At 37.5% G+C, this 15,034-nt stretch overlaps 1 protein-coding gene across 1 annotated transcript; it reads left to right on the forward strand.

Annotated features, from left to right (window-relative positions):
• The first annotated feature begins 368 nt into the window (after positions 1 to 368).
• LOC137737898 (TNF receptor-associated factor homolog 1a-like) lies at positions 369 to 12,797 on the forward strand. Its single transcript, XM_068477475.1, has 10 exons — positions 369 to 487; positions 1,314 to 1,527; positions 2,477 to 2,588; positions 3,091 to 3,179; positions 3,270 to 3,338; positions 3,425 to 3,554; positions 10,003 to 10,161; positions 10,490 to 10,838; positions 11,588 to 11,700; positions 12,462 to 12,797. Exons 2-10 carry the CDS (start codon positions 1,350 to 1,352, stop codon positions 12,616 to 12,618), a joined length of 1,356 nt encoding a protein of 451 aa, XP_068333576.1. The 5' UTR covers positions 369 to 487; positions 1,314 to 1,349; the 3' UTR covers positions 12,619 to 12,797.
• The last annotated feature ends 2,237 nt before the right edge of the window (positions 12,798 to 15,034 follow it).

The raw sequence follows: 15,034 nt of genomic DNA on the forward strand, positions 1-15,034 counted from the left end.
TTGGTAGACATTTCGTCTAAAATTTTGATTTAATTCTCTTGAAATATCATGGGGACATAAAATTCGTGGATGTTTAAAATACACAACAAAATATCTTCAATTCCCTATAATTCTTCAACTTTTCCAAGTTATTTAAATTCAAATTCTAATTGAATACACCTGAAATGTTATAAATTTCTTTAAAACTTTAATTAAATATACCCGAATTTCTAAAGATTTTAATAAAATATCTTAAAATCTTAATTAAATACCTCTACATTCATTAAAAGAATTAAAATCTCAATACACCCCTAAATTAAAAAAAAAAGATTTTCTTTTTTCGGTTCCGCCTTTGCTCAATTCTATCTCTCTGCCCGCTGCTCCTTCGACACCCTTCGACACCCACCCACCACCCCCCGCGGGCGCGCCTTTCTTTTTCTTTCTTCCTCTCTCTAGAATCTCAGAGCTTCCGTTGGCCATTGCGAATAAGCTCTGGTCTTCGTTGCAGGTTCGTATCACTATTCGATCTATTGGATGTTGTTTCCGAGATTCCCTTTTCTGTTCCTTCTGTAATTTGTTTTTTAATTTCGTTCCTCTGTGGTTCTATATGGTTTGTTTTTTTATCGCGGTTAAAAGGGATTGATTATCCTCGATCTTAGTTCGATTGGTTCGGATTTTTGTGGGTTTTTATTTGGATTGCGTTTTCCGCAATTGGGTTCATCAAAATGGTCCTGACTTTTGAGGGTTTTTGATTAGCAATTTCGTACTTTCAATCTGTTTGGTTTCAATTCAGTTTGGTTTCTTCGAGTATTTGGAGTTTGATTTCAGGGTTTATTGGTTTTTGGATTTTCGGATGTGGGTTTTTGGTGTAGGGAATGGTAATTGATAAGCTGTTTGGTTGCAGAGAAACTCATGAAATTTTTTTACTAGGTTTAATATTTTTTGCGTTCTATGTCGCCTTAAGTCTTGATTGCTGTAAAACTGTCATCATCTAAGCCAATTAATCGGTTGAACTGAGATTTTTGTTTTGTCAGGTCCCAAAAAAGTAGAATTTTATTTATTTATTTTTTTTTTTGGATTTTACGGTTGTCTCGTTACATTTACTTGTTAACAGACAGGACAGAAAGTGTGATTCAATTTGTTAAGTTTGGTTCTCCCCTGAAATTCAACATTGAGATGTCTGTTGTTGTTTTATATCTGGGCTCTTTAAAAATTATGGTGTAATTGGTAAAAGAAAGTGTGGCTTGTAGTGTGCACATGCTACTTTTCAGGCAATGGACTCCCAATGTATATAGATTTTATTATTGATTGTTTTTCTCTTATCATGTGAGCAGGGTTGGAGTGTGAGGACAGGAGTTTTGGAGTGGGAAATGGCCGGGATTTCTAGTGAAGAGTCCGGTGCAGGAAGGTCTACGGAGGGGATTTCAAGTGGGCAGCGTTGTCTCTCTGGGGAAGCCTTAGCAGAATGGCAGTCCTCTGAGCAGGTGGAAAATGGAACCCTATCTACTTCACCCCCTTATTGGGACTCTGATGATGACGATGATGGTGGTATGGTTTTTGTGCACTACATTGCTTATTGCCTAGTGTGTTAGAATGTGTATTCGTTTTTTCCAATCTAATACCAGGCTTGTGGAAATTTTGAATCAATGGAGCTAAAAGATGACATGCACCTGGATCCTTATGTGAAATATAGCTACTGTACAGATGATTTTGTTATTTTCAAATACATTAGCCTTTGCCATATTTAAGTTTGTATTCACAAGTTGCACCATTGGATGAGTCCAATCCTTTTCTGAAGTATTTTAATCTTGTGTTGAAATGTTGTAAATGTTTTCATGAGTGTGTCTCCTGATCACGTAGGTCAATTTGGAGAATTTAGGTTGTCCTAGGGAGAGATTGCTTAGTCTATTGTTTTACTTACCACGTAACTACAGTTTGTTTTGCTTAGTATGGCAAAAAAGACTGGACAATTGTGCATTTGAATATCTAAATATTTAAAAATTCAAAATTTGAAAAAAATTATTTTTATTGTATGAAACACCTGTTCCATTTATGTATTTTTCACTTGAAACATGTGAAATAACATAGTAGCCTGTTCCATTTATGTATTTTTCACTTGAAACATGTGAAATAACATAGTAGACTTTTTTTCAAAGTTTTATTAAACCTCCCCACACTTAATTGTAGCATGCGTCCGTGAAGGGAGACAAGGGCAGCATTATACTTGATTGCTCATCTCTGCATGGAATCAGTTTTATAATATGTCATTTCCTCCCAAATTTCTTATGTTATATATGGGTTTAATTCATCTTTGTTATATTTCATTTCTAACTACCCTTTCACTCCACCTTGGATTGAAACTTTAGCCTTCCCTTATTCTATTGTAAGAAATAAGACCTCTGCATTTCCCATGCCATTTTATCAGTGAGTGTTTCTGCTTTCAAATTTTATTTGGATGAGTTGGTTAAATGTTCATGAACCTCTTACTTCTTTATAGGGCCAAAGCCGTCTGAATTATTTGGAAAGTTCACGTGGAAGATAGAGAAATTTTCTCAAATTAACAAAAGGGAACTTCGCAGTAATGCTTTTGAGGTTGGTGGCTACAAGTGGTATGAATTCTGAATATTATTATTTTCTGTGCATGTTGAGCACAAAAAATGCTAGTACTTTAGTTTGCTTGTTTATCCAAGTTGTATCAAATTAATTTCTGGTTCTGGCGAATTAATAATCATTGGGTCCTCTTTCCAGACAACACATGCAACCCACCAATAAATAGTTAAGTAAAGTGGAGCTGAGGTCAACTACGTTTCCTTTACCTTGTTCTCAATAATGAATGTGTTTGATGTACCGTGTGATGTTCTAATCATGAGTGGTTATATGTTACAAACATATTGGGGGGTTCCAGTTCGTCTTCTGGATTCCTTCTGTACCCACCGAGGGAGTGTAGCCCAAATTCATTTCTGAAGGGTTGCATAATTGCTGGAATATGAGAATTATGTATATGTCCATGCAACATAGTTTAAGCTTGGCACGTATTTGCTGATAGATGCATGTGGCTTGGGCAAACAGTCATCATAAGATAAGTGAGTTTTGAAATTTTTGTTATGGCAGGTACATCTTGATCTATCCCCAGGGTTGTGATGTTTGCAATCATCTCTCTTTGTTTCTTTGTGTAGCTAATCATGACAAACTTCTTCCAGGTGTGTTATTGTTTCCTTTGTTGAATTATCTCTGATTATTGATTTTGTTGGGGGTATAATTGTGGAATTTCTCATTTGTCTGTCTAACAGGTTGGAGCCATTTTGCTCACTTTACTATAGCTGTGGTAAATAAAGATCCTAAGAAATCGAAATATTCTGGTTGGTTGGTTAATCAATTTTTTGTTGTTCCAGTGGGTTCTCAATATATCCATCACCACGTTTGAGTAAGCATGCATTTTTTGTAGATACATTACATCGCTTTTGGAAGAAACAGCATGACTGGGGATGGAAAAAATTCATGGAGCTGTCAAAAGTATTAGATGGGTTTATTGATGCTGACACTCTTATAATAAAGGCGCAAGTCCAAGTCATCAGGTGCTCTATGATTATTCAAGCTATAATTTGATTTACTGCACTAATGTTGTATTTTTGACTTATAATCACAAACTAAGTAACGTAGTTAGGTCTCAACAAGGATACAATATAGCTAAGAAGGCACTATATCTTGTGATATTGAAGGGAATCCACTTATGAATTTTTTGTTAAAATTTTGACTCTCTCTAGATCTTGCTCTTTGATGTATTCGGCAATAGACTAAAACTTAGCCAAATAGAGAAAACTAGAAAACACACAAGACTTATACTCGTTCGGCAGCACTTTTGCCTACGTCCAGTTGTGATTTCCCTGGTTAGAGAAATCACGGCTTCTTCAATTGCAAATCCTATCGCTCTTTCTTGAGCAACAATGGGATTGTGCAGCATTTTCCACCCTCTTCTCAGATTTGGAAATCAAAAGTTCCTCCGAAAGTCAAAGTCCTTGTGTGGCTAGTGGCTTTTGGGAGGCTCAACACTTGTGATCAAATTCAAAGGAGAAGTCCCTTTATTTGCATTTCTCCCCATTGGTGCAGTTTGTGTAAAGCAAAGGAGGAAAGTGTTGACCACATTTTTCTTCATTGTTCTTACACGATTCAACTGTGGTGGAAATTGTTTCAGGAGGTTAGAGTAAGTTGGGTCATCCCAAAGGGTTGTTTCGAGCTTCTAAGCACTAATTTTGAGGCTCTAGGAAGTGGGAGGAAAGCTAAAGCTTTGTGGGGTTGTCTGGTGTCGGCAGTTTTTTGGAACATTTGGTTGGAGCGTAACAAAAGAATTTTTGAGAATTATTCTGGTGTGGGGGTAGCAGATCTGTGGGGAAGAATAAGATATTGGGCAGCTTTCTGGGCTTCAGTTTCAAATGATTTTAAGAATTACTCTCTTTCTCACATATTGTGGGATATGTTAGCAGTCGTAAAATGATTTTGGTTGAGGTTGTCCCACTTGTAATCTGATACTCTGGAGAGATTTTCTTGTTCTGTTCTTGGTGGATTTCTTATCCACTTCTGTGTATTACTCTTTGTTTTTAATAAACTGTTATAGTTTCTTCTCAAAAAAAAATAATAGAGTATACAGTACTTTTGCAAACCCTAGAACTAATCTCCATCTCTTCTCTCGGCTGTCGCATATTATCTCACTGTTTTAACCCTTGTCGCACCCTACTTATAGGCATAGGCTGCAGTTTACATGTCCTTTACAGATTAAAACTCCTATTTTAAGTGGAATAGGAAATTAGACTTCCTTTCCAATTCCAAATAGACTTCTAGAATTTCTAATCTAAATTGAATAAGGAAACTAAGATTCTTTCCTAACCCTTTTAAGAGAAGAATCGGTGCACCCTTTATTTCCTAAAACAATCCTAAACAGAAAAGGACACTAATTGACGAGCCAAAATGAAACAATCTCCACCTTGGTGAGTCACACCAAGTCTTGATCATTGCTTCCCAAAGTATCTTTGAAAATTCTTGAAGCAGCTCTCGAAATCTTCAAGAATCTTCACCTTGGCAATCTTCTCTTTCCCTCATTGCACCTCAAGTGAGGAGGTGCTTTGCTTTAATCAATCAACGAGATTGATCAAGTTCAAGCAATGGTTGAACTTCTTGGTCAACATTATCTTCGTAAGGAAATCTGTGGCATCGTCGTCTGTGTGAACCTTTTATACCCAAATCTCCTTAGACTCCACCCAATTTCTAATTCTATGATTCCTTGCTTCAATGTGCTTTGACCTTTGATGAAAAACCTGATTTTTTGCCAAGTGAATTGCACTTTGACTGTCACTTTTTAGCTTCACATAATCCTTGAGTGATTCCCATTTGACTTACCAAGCCACTAAGTCAAATTGCTTCATTTCCAGCTTCGGCCAAAGCAATATACTCTGCCTCTACGGTTGACAATGCTGTAATTGGTTGCAGTAGTGCCCTCCAATTGATTGGTCCTCCTGAGCATGTAAAGACATAACCATAAGTTGACCTTCTCTTGTCCATGTCCTTGCATAATCGGCATCCACATATCCCAACACCACTGCATTTTCTTTTTGCTTCTCAAACATAATCCTTTGTCGCCAAGAACCCTTCAAATAACGCAAAATCCACTTGACTGCATTCCAATGTTGCTTTCCTGGATTTGCCATGTGCTTGGAAACGATATTGATTGCTTGAGCTGTCAGGTTGTGTGCATACCATTGCATCATCACTTGTTTCTCCTTTTTGAACTTAGGACATTGTTGCCCACTTAACCTGAAGTGAGTCGCCAAAGGAGTAGAAATTGCCTTTTGCTTCTTGCATGTTAAACTTCTCAAGAACCTTCTGAATATCTACGATGTATGGACATGGACATGAGGATACGACACGATACGATATGGGGAGACGTCAAATTTTTAAAAATTAAGACATGATACGACATGGATACGGCAATTTATATAATAAATATATATTTAAAAAATATAATAATAATAAAAAAGTTAATTACCCAAATTTAATTTATACTATTCAAACTCTCAATAAGAAAGGATGGTAGTGGTGTAAATTTGGTGGGCTATGTAGTTTTGGGCTTTAGTCATTTAAATTCAAAAAAAAAAAAAATCAAAAAAATAAAAAATAAAAAAACTTTGGTGTTGTTTTTCTCGACAAAAACAAACAAACAACAGCTTGACCTATAATAGTCATCTTCTTTGCGAAGCCTCCTCCACTAGATTGGGTTGTCTCCGTGTAACGCCTTCCTCCACCAAATCGCGTCATCTTCTTTGCGAGGCCTGCTTCCACCAGATTGTGTCATCTCCGTCATGAGGTTTTCTTCCACGAAATTGCATCAAAGGCCATGGTGCTGATATCCATATCCGGGCAGTCAGATACCTGTATCTAAACTGTCGGATACCCGTATCCATCTGTCAAACGCCGTATCCGTTGATCCAGATACATATCCAACGCATATTCGACCGTATCAGAGGCGTATCGTGTCCATTTGCGTATTCGACATGCGGTACATGATGGATGTGCCGTATCTGTGCATCATAGCTGAATATACTTGGCTTGTGATATCCAGATCCTTCCAGCGGTCCTATATTTCTGAATTTCCTGCCAAGGATCTTCTGTGCAGCACCTAGATCCTTCATGTCAAACTCCTTGCTCAACATCATCTTCAAGTCTTGAATTCTAGACTTGTCTTGACAAGCAATTAGCATATCATCCACATAGCAATAGCAATATGATCATCCCATCTTGGAACACATGATAGTAGACACAACAGTCATATAAACATCTCCTAAAATGAATTTCCAGCATGAAGGAATCAAACCTCTTGTACCACAGCCTTGGAGATCGTTTTAGGCCATACAAGGACTTCCGTAGACAACATACTAGGTTCTCTTTCCCATACTCGACAAACCCTTCTGGTTGAGCCATGAAAATCGTCTCCTTTAGATCCCCATGAAGAAGCGCAATCTTCACATCTATCTGCCTAATCTCCATGTCATGCTGAGCTGCCATTGCTAAAAGTAATATGATAGAAGTATGCTTGACTACGGGTGAAAAGATCTCATCATAATCCACCCTCTCCTTTTGTGAGTACACCTTAGCCACGAGCCTTGCTTTGAATTTCACGACATCTTGTTCATGTAGTCCTTCCTTTTTCCTAAATACCCACTTGCATCCATCTAGCTTTTGTCTTTGAGCTTAGGAACCAACTCCCAAACAAAGTTCTTGTAAAGAGACTCCATTTCTTCTGTCATAGCACTTATCCAACTATCTCGCTCATTCCTTGCTATAGCTTCTCGATAAGTAGTTGAATCTCCTGGACTAATGTTAAGAGCCTTCGTCATGGTCAAACCCAAACTTGTCAGGTTTCCTCTATCGAATGCATCTCTGGAATTCAGGTGGATTGTGGGTTAGAGTTCGAACCCCTTGGGATGTATGGCGGATTGGAATGCCTTCAATCTGCTCTGTTTCTTGCTCCACATCCTAATTGGTGAACAATGTTGATGCTCTTCTTCTTCCTCTCCACCTGAGCTTCTTCCTCTGAACTAATTAACGGAATCTTTGTTGCGTGTATTTCAACATTGTCTTTCTTCCCACTGCTCTCGGCTTTGTTCAGAGACATGGTTGTCTCATCAAAGACAACATCTCGACTGACAACCTTCTTGTTATTGATATTCCAAAGCTTGAAACCCTTCACTTCTTTCTGAAAAGCTAAAATTATGCAATGTGTAGACTTAGGTTTGAGCTTGGACCTTTCATCACTTGGAATGTGTGCGTAAGCACTACAGCCGAACACCCTGAACTTGGAATAGTTCACCGACTTCTCAGACCATACCTCTTATGCACTCTTAAAACCGAGAACTGTAGATGGTGATACGTTAATCAAATAACTTGCATGATTAACAGCCTCTGCCCAAAAACTATCAGGTAATCCTGCATGAAATCGCATGCTTCTTTCTCTCCATGAGAGTTCTGTTCATTCTTTCAGCAACTCTTTTTTGTTGGGGCTTTACTGTGAAGTGCCTTGTCATGCCTTCCTACTTACAGTAATTGGCAAACTCCTTACTTGTATACTCGCTTCCATTGTCACTTCGTAGGTGCTTGATCTTCTTCCAGTTTCATTCTCATTTTCTGTCCTTCATTCCTTGAACTTCGTAAAAACATCAGATTTCTGTTTCATGAAATAAACCCAACTTTTTTGAAAAAATCATCCATGAAAGTAACAAAATACTTGGCTCCACCATTGGATTTTGTTGGTGCAGGCCCCAAACATTTCAGTGAATATAGCTGAGTTGCTCCTTGCTTTGGTTATCTACACTGCTACTTGCGAATGATACCTTCACTTGCTTTCCGAGAACACAATATTCACAAAAGTCTAGCTTGCAACGTGACACGCCTTCCAATAAGCCTTTCTTGTGCAATTCTTGCAACCTCTTTTGACTTATGTGCCCTAGCCTATGATGCCAGAGTTTAGTCTTTTCTTCTTCACTTTACTTTGTGGAAACAGCTGCTCCCCCTTCTATTGTAGTCCCAATTAGTTGTACTTCATTGTGCTGTAGGTCACCTTGCATTACCACCTGCGATCCTTTAGTTACCTTGAGTCTGCCTGCTTTAGAATGGTACCCATAGCGGGCCCTATCTAAAGTACCCAAGGAAATCAAATTCTTCTTCAGTCTAGGGATATATCTGACATTCCTCAAAGCTCGTATCACTCCATCAAACATTTTGATTCTAACAGTGCTGATCCCCTTTATTGGACATGGTGAATTGTCCCCCATTAGAACTTCTCTGCTACTGATCTCCATGTAAGTATCGAACCATTCTCTTACTGCACACATATGGAATGTGCCTCTGGTATCCAAAATCCAACTTGTGAAAGATGAAGGTGGAGACCTCAGCAAGATGATAGCCATATCATCATCTTGGTAAGTTTCTTCGACCTTCTGAAGATTGGCTATGCAATTTTGAAACCGGCATACGTGATCTTCAATATCACCTCCTCCTTCTAGTTGAAGCCCGAATAGTTCATCATTGAGAAAAAGTTTATTGGACATGGTTTTGCCCATATAAACATTCTCCAACTTTTCGCATGCTTCCTGAGCAGTCATCTTTTCTGTGATGTGGGACCTGACTAATCTTGTGAGATGGATCTCAATGGAGCTTGTGGCCTTCTTGAGAACCTTAGTCCATGCTTCTGCTGTCATGGTAGCAAGCTTCTCACCGAGTGCATCATCCAAATCCTGTTGTATCTGTACATTCTTCATCATCATTTGCTAGTCTGTGAAGTCATCCTTGCTATCAAAATGTTTTAATGTAGGCCCTAGGTCCGCAGCCTTTCCTTTTGACATCGTAGAACACCTTGAACCAAGCTGTAATACCAATTGTTAAAATTTTGACTCTCTGGATCTTGCTCTTTGATGTATTCGGCAATGGGCTAAAACTAAGCAAAATAGAGAAAACTAGAAAACACACAAGACTTATACTGGTTTGGCAGAACTTTTGCGCACGTCCTGTTGTGATTTCCCTAGGTAGAGAAATCACGGCTTCTTCCATTAAAATAGTGTACGTAGTACTTTTGCAAACCCTAGAACTTATCTCTCTCTCTTCTCTCGGCTGTTACAGATTTTCTCACACTGTTTTAAGCCTTGCCGCATCCTATTTATAGGCATAGGGTGCAGTTTACATGTTCTTTACAGATTGTAACTCCTATTTTAAGTGGAATAGGAATTAGACTTCCTTTCCAATTCCAAATAGACTTTTAGGATTTCTAATCTAAATTGGATAAGGAATCTAAATTGAAGTGCATCCTCTTCTGCTGTCCTTTTGTGTTTTCAAGTCCAGTTTACCATAAGGCTCCCCTTTTAAACTCACACTTTGATCTTTGGTGACTGAATATCGTTTTGACATGCACTTCTGTATTCTAATATTCATGCACGTTATTCGTGTTTGTAAGCATTCTATTCTTTGCTTCTGGTTTTGTAGGGAGAAAGCAGACCGGCCCTTTCGCTGCCTTGATTGTCAATATAGGAGAGAGCTTGTTAGGGTATACTTGACAGATGTAGAGCAAATTTGCCGTTGTTTTGTCGAAGAGAGAAGAAGCAAACTCGGAAAATTGATAGAGGATAAAGCTAGATGGTCAAGGTATGCCTTTGCTTTTGGAACTTCTGTCAAGTTACAGTTTGGAATGCTCACAACTAGAGCTTAATATACAATGCCCTATTTTGGAAGACATAATGGTTTGAGCTTACCTTTACAGTGCTTTATGGTTCTTGTAAATGTGACTTGGCATGAATTTGATGGAATTTTTTGCTGTATCTGCTGGATTTTTTAGTAATATGGTTACCTTGGGTTCATGTGGGTTCTTCTACGCATGTATGTCTGCATGTTTGTACATATGTCATTTACTCGCTTCTAGTAGTGGTTACATGCTCTTCATTTCTTGATAACATTTCCTTTAATGTCATTGCAGCTTCTGCTCCTTCTGGGTGGGAATTGAAAAAAATGCCAGGCGCCGTATGTCCAGGGAGAAGATGGATGCAGTCCTGAAAGTAGTCGTTAAGCAGTTTTTTATTGAGAAAGAAGTCACATCTACGTTGGTAATGGACTCATTGTATAGTGGTTTAAAGGCTCTTGAAGGTCAAACCAAGTCCAAGAAAAGTAAGGTGAAACTATTGGATGCTGAAGAAATGCCAGCACCAATTGTTCATGTAGAGAAAGATGTGTTTGTATTGGTGGATGATGTTCAGATGCTACTTGAGAGGGCTGCCTTGGAACCATTACCTCCAAAAGATGAGAAGGGTCCTCAAAATCGTACAAAAGTGAGTAGCTAACATCCTATTCTAAACGGTGATGTTTGGCTTGGTTGGTCTGTCGGATTTAAGTCCCGATTGTTGGTTGTGTGGTATAGAGGATTCCATTCTTCTTTTACGTTGATATTTCATATTGTCAGCTATGGTTTATGCTCAGGATATTGGGAATCAGTATCCGGTTAGGAAAATACTTGTCTAAGCACAAGAAGTTCATTTCAACCAAGGATTTTGGTTAACAGTTATTTCTACCTTGTGACCATATAAAGGAAACTCTATTCTCTTTATACTTCACAATGCTTGGCGTGAATTATGCTTCTCCTCAATGCTATCGTAAATGTGGATACATCGAAAGCTGTTATTCCCCTTAGAAATTTTAGTAGTTTAGTATATCTTGATTGTTAGTAGCACTGTGCACTGTTCACTGTTCACTGACTGGTTAACTCACTAGAAAATATGTTTTGTAAACTCACCAAAAATATGATTTGTAAGAAGTTTCAAGCATTTTGTTGTTCTAGTCAAAACTTGTTTGAAGGGCAAAGATCTATAGATGATGGTGTTTTAGTGATTAGAAGGATTCTGAATAGCACATTTCTCACTTCAAGCCTTCAAGGGAGTGCAAAATTAATATGATTAGGAATGTAGTAGGTTTGTAGTAAATAAGGAACATATTATGGTTGTTGGTGCGGATGTGTATTATGTTCTATTTTCCACTCTTTTAACTGCTTGATTTCTGAAAAATCACCTTGCTATTCCTGCAGGATGGAAATTCTGGAGAGGACTTCAACAAAGATTCTATTGAGCGGGATGAAAGACGGCTTACGGAATTGGGTCGTAGGACTGTAGAAATATTTGTCCTTGCTTATATTTTCAGGTCTTCTATCAGCCCTAATATATTCTTTTCTTGTTTGTGCAATATTTGAAGATTGTCCCTTGGCCTTCTTTACATTAAATCAGTTATGAATCCTACTTCATAAATTGTGGATATGTTTCATACTAAATGGTAGGAGACTTACGATTTATGATTTATCTGTTAGTGAAAATTTTGGTTGTTATTATTGTGCTACCATCAAATTTTCATTTATATATTTTCTTTCATAGGACGTGGCATGCCATGTTTCTTTTAGGATTGCGGTTCCTGGTATACTACACAAATTGAAATAGGTAGAGTTATGACGAATTATTGGTATGCATTAAGGATTGCGGTTCCTGGCATGCCATGTCCTGTACTATGAGTACGCATAACGAGTAAGATGTGGTTTTTCATTGCTGGTAAATTTGTTTACAAATTGTTGAGTATTATCTAGTTAATGTCAACTCCCTTGTGATGTGGAATGGATTTATAGTTAGAATCTTTGCCTACTGGAAAAATCAGTGCTTTTTGTTTTGGGCTTATTTTATCTTATTGTTGGATAAAGAGGGCGCATTTGGCGGTCTAATGAAGTTAGCTACTTTTCATTAGTGGAATTCAAATATTTGCATTTTGGATTATGAATATTATCTTAGTGGATGTTTGTAGATAATTTTGGACCAAGAAAACCAATGGGTAGTCACTCTTTTCAACATTGACATGGTGAACATATTTACTTGCCTATTCTTCTTGATGGTATCATTCTTTGTCCTATGTACATGCAGCAATAAAATTGAAGTTGCCTATCATGAATCTGTTGCATTGAAGAGGCAAGAGGAACTCATCCGTGAGGAAGAAGCAGCATGGCAGGCTGAAAGTGAGCAGAAGGCAAGGCGAGGAGCTACTGGAAAGGAAAAGAAGTCCAAGAAAAAACAGGTTTGATTCTGTTCTATGTATTATCTTGTTTAGAATGTAAATGTGACATTTCAGAGTGTTTAGATGATTATGATATCCCAGACTGTCCTATTAATGTGAATCAGTAGTGGAGTCTGACACCTTATGTCCTCAACAGTTATCAGCTGGACTGCTGAATTTGTTAATGACATCTTAATTCCTTTTCTCTCATTTAAAATTAAAATCACCAAACGGATATTTAAATGCACAATTCTTTTAGGATTACCATGTGGGAAAGGGCAGCCTCATGGGAATTGAAAGTTTTTCTAGTAGCAAAATGCGCATTCGTAGCTTCGTTTCACTGTTGTAGCACCTGAATCATGATCGTCATCTCTGACTTGATCTTCATCGCTTAAACTCGTCTCCGGGCTTCTTGGTCTCCAAGATTCCATGTTGAAACGCGTTGTTGCCCAACCGAATTCCTACACAGTTTTCTTCACTTGGGATCACTAAGTGGAAAAATCAACAGAGAGATAGAGGGTTGGTTGTAAGTAGGGAGGAAACCAATTGAATTTTAAAATAGAAAAATCTCTACCACACCATTTGTCTCCATGTTTAGTAGCAGTTAATAGCTGGTGCCTTTTGTATCAGAGACGAACAAATTAAACCACGTCCTGCTGTGCGCATCTGATGGCATTTTACCTTTGACCATGTCTCTAAAATGATATCAGTGCTTACTAAGACTCAGAGGAGACGGCTACTTTCTCCTTCTTCTTTTGTTTTATAATTACCATCCAAGAATTATTCAGCATCATCAAATTTAAATGTGCAATTATAATAATGATGATTACTCAGGGAAATAGTCTCTTGGACAAATGGAAGGTTAGAGAATAGAGAGCGTCAATTGACAGCAACGTGACTGCTGTATTAGTGCTTGCATTTGCCACTTCAATTCCGATTAGCAAATATAACATAAAATATGTGAGTGCGTTTATGCAGTTACGATCCAAATTATGTTTGTATCTTCCTGGATTTCGAATTTCTAATCAATGTATGGTAGGTTCAAACTTTGGCTTGAATACGTGCAAGCAAGAAAATCAAATATAAAACGAAATTATCACATGGTTCCAACCATGTGTTTTATTTTATTTTATTTTATAGGCCATGTATTTTAATCTTTAGCGTTTATATTAGGGATGAATCTTCCCCTCCTACTCCGCACTCTCGAGCAGCACTCAAGTTGGTGTACATGCAATGTAGGAGAGAAGAAAAACTCAATCATACTAATCGTGATGTATAATAAGATATGGATCAATTCGTGCGAAAAAAAAAAAAAATTAAGGTCCTAAATTTAAAGAAAATAAAGCGACTCAACTTTGGGAAAAGAAAGTATGGAAAAAAAAAAGAGGGAAGAATGGTGTATGGTTGGGACTTTCAGGTTGTTTGAGCAATTTAATAGCAAAAAACCACATATTACTACGGTCTATAGGTCTTAGGTTCGCTTTTCGTTAAAGACAAATTTAAAGCGAGTTATTGTTAGCATATTGTTAGGCTTAATTTACTCCCCCAACCCTTAGGGTAGATAATGTTGTTTGTTCCCAATAAAAGAAAATAGCAAAGAATATTTGTGGAAGGATTTAGATTAGTTTCTCGGTTGGTATTTATCTCACTATAAGTAATATATTAGGATAGTATTTCATGATATATTTGGTTTTTAGTTTTATATTGCTTTCTTGTTTTTCAAGTTTAAGAATATTTTGTAATCTGAGTTTCCTTAGATTTAGGGTTTTTAAACAACCTTGTGGAATTGTATCATAATCTTTTTATCATCCTATCAATTAAGCTTTATATTTTTCTAATTTACTTATGGATTCCAGGGTATAGATGGATTTCAGTTGATATTCTAAAATTTGATGATGTTTGATCTTACCTATTTCGTTTCTTTTTGTGTGAAGTAGATAAGTAGTTTCAGTTTGAATTTATTTTTTACAAAAATTAATCTATGAATCGTAACTTAAAAATCACTGCTCTAGAAATCTCCGCCTAGGGCCGCCTAAGCCCCATGTAGGCGCGACTAGCCACCATCCCAATTAATTTCTAGACGTTTGAATCTTTCTCATTTAGTTTTTGTGTTTTGAGGTGATGGGTTTGTGTAAGTGAACATATGAGTTCGAGATGGCGGAAAGAGAACGCCTTCGCCAGCAAATCTCCTATAACAAAAAATCATGTCCACCACCTTCGCCCCCGCTCGTCATTGTCTCTCTCTAGTTATTGGCTATATTGCTATCAATTGTCCAATACTGTCCAATCTTATCTTTAATTTGTGCACACATTAATTTGGATTTAATATTTCAATACTCATGAACTAGTTCTTGGTGTGTAAACCTCTCACACTCTCACACTCTCACACGCACAAGTTCATGTAAATAAATTAGTACTCACTGTCATGCATGCATGTGATTAG

The sequence above is a fragment of the Pyrus communis genome, chromosome 6 (assembly GCF_963583255.1).
Source record: "Pyrus communis chromosome 6, drPyrComm1.1, whole genome shotgun sequence".
NCBI lineage: Eukaryota > Viridiplantae > Streptophyta > Magnoliopsida > Rosales > Rosaceae > Pyrus > Pyrus communis.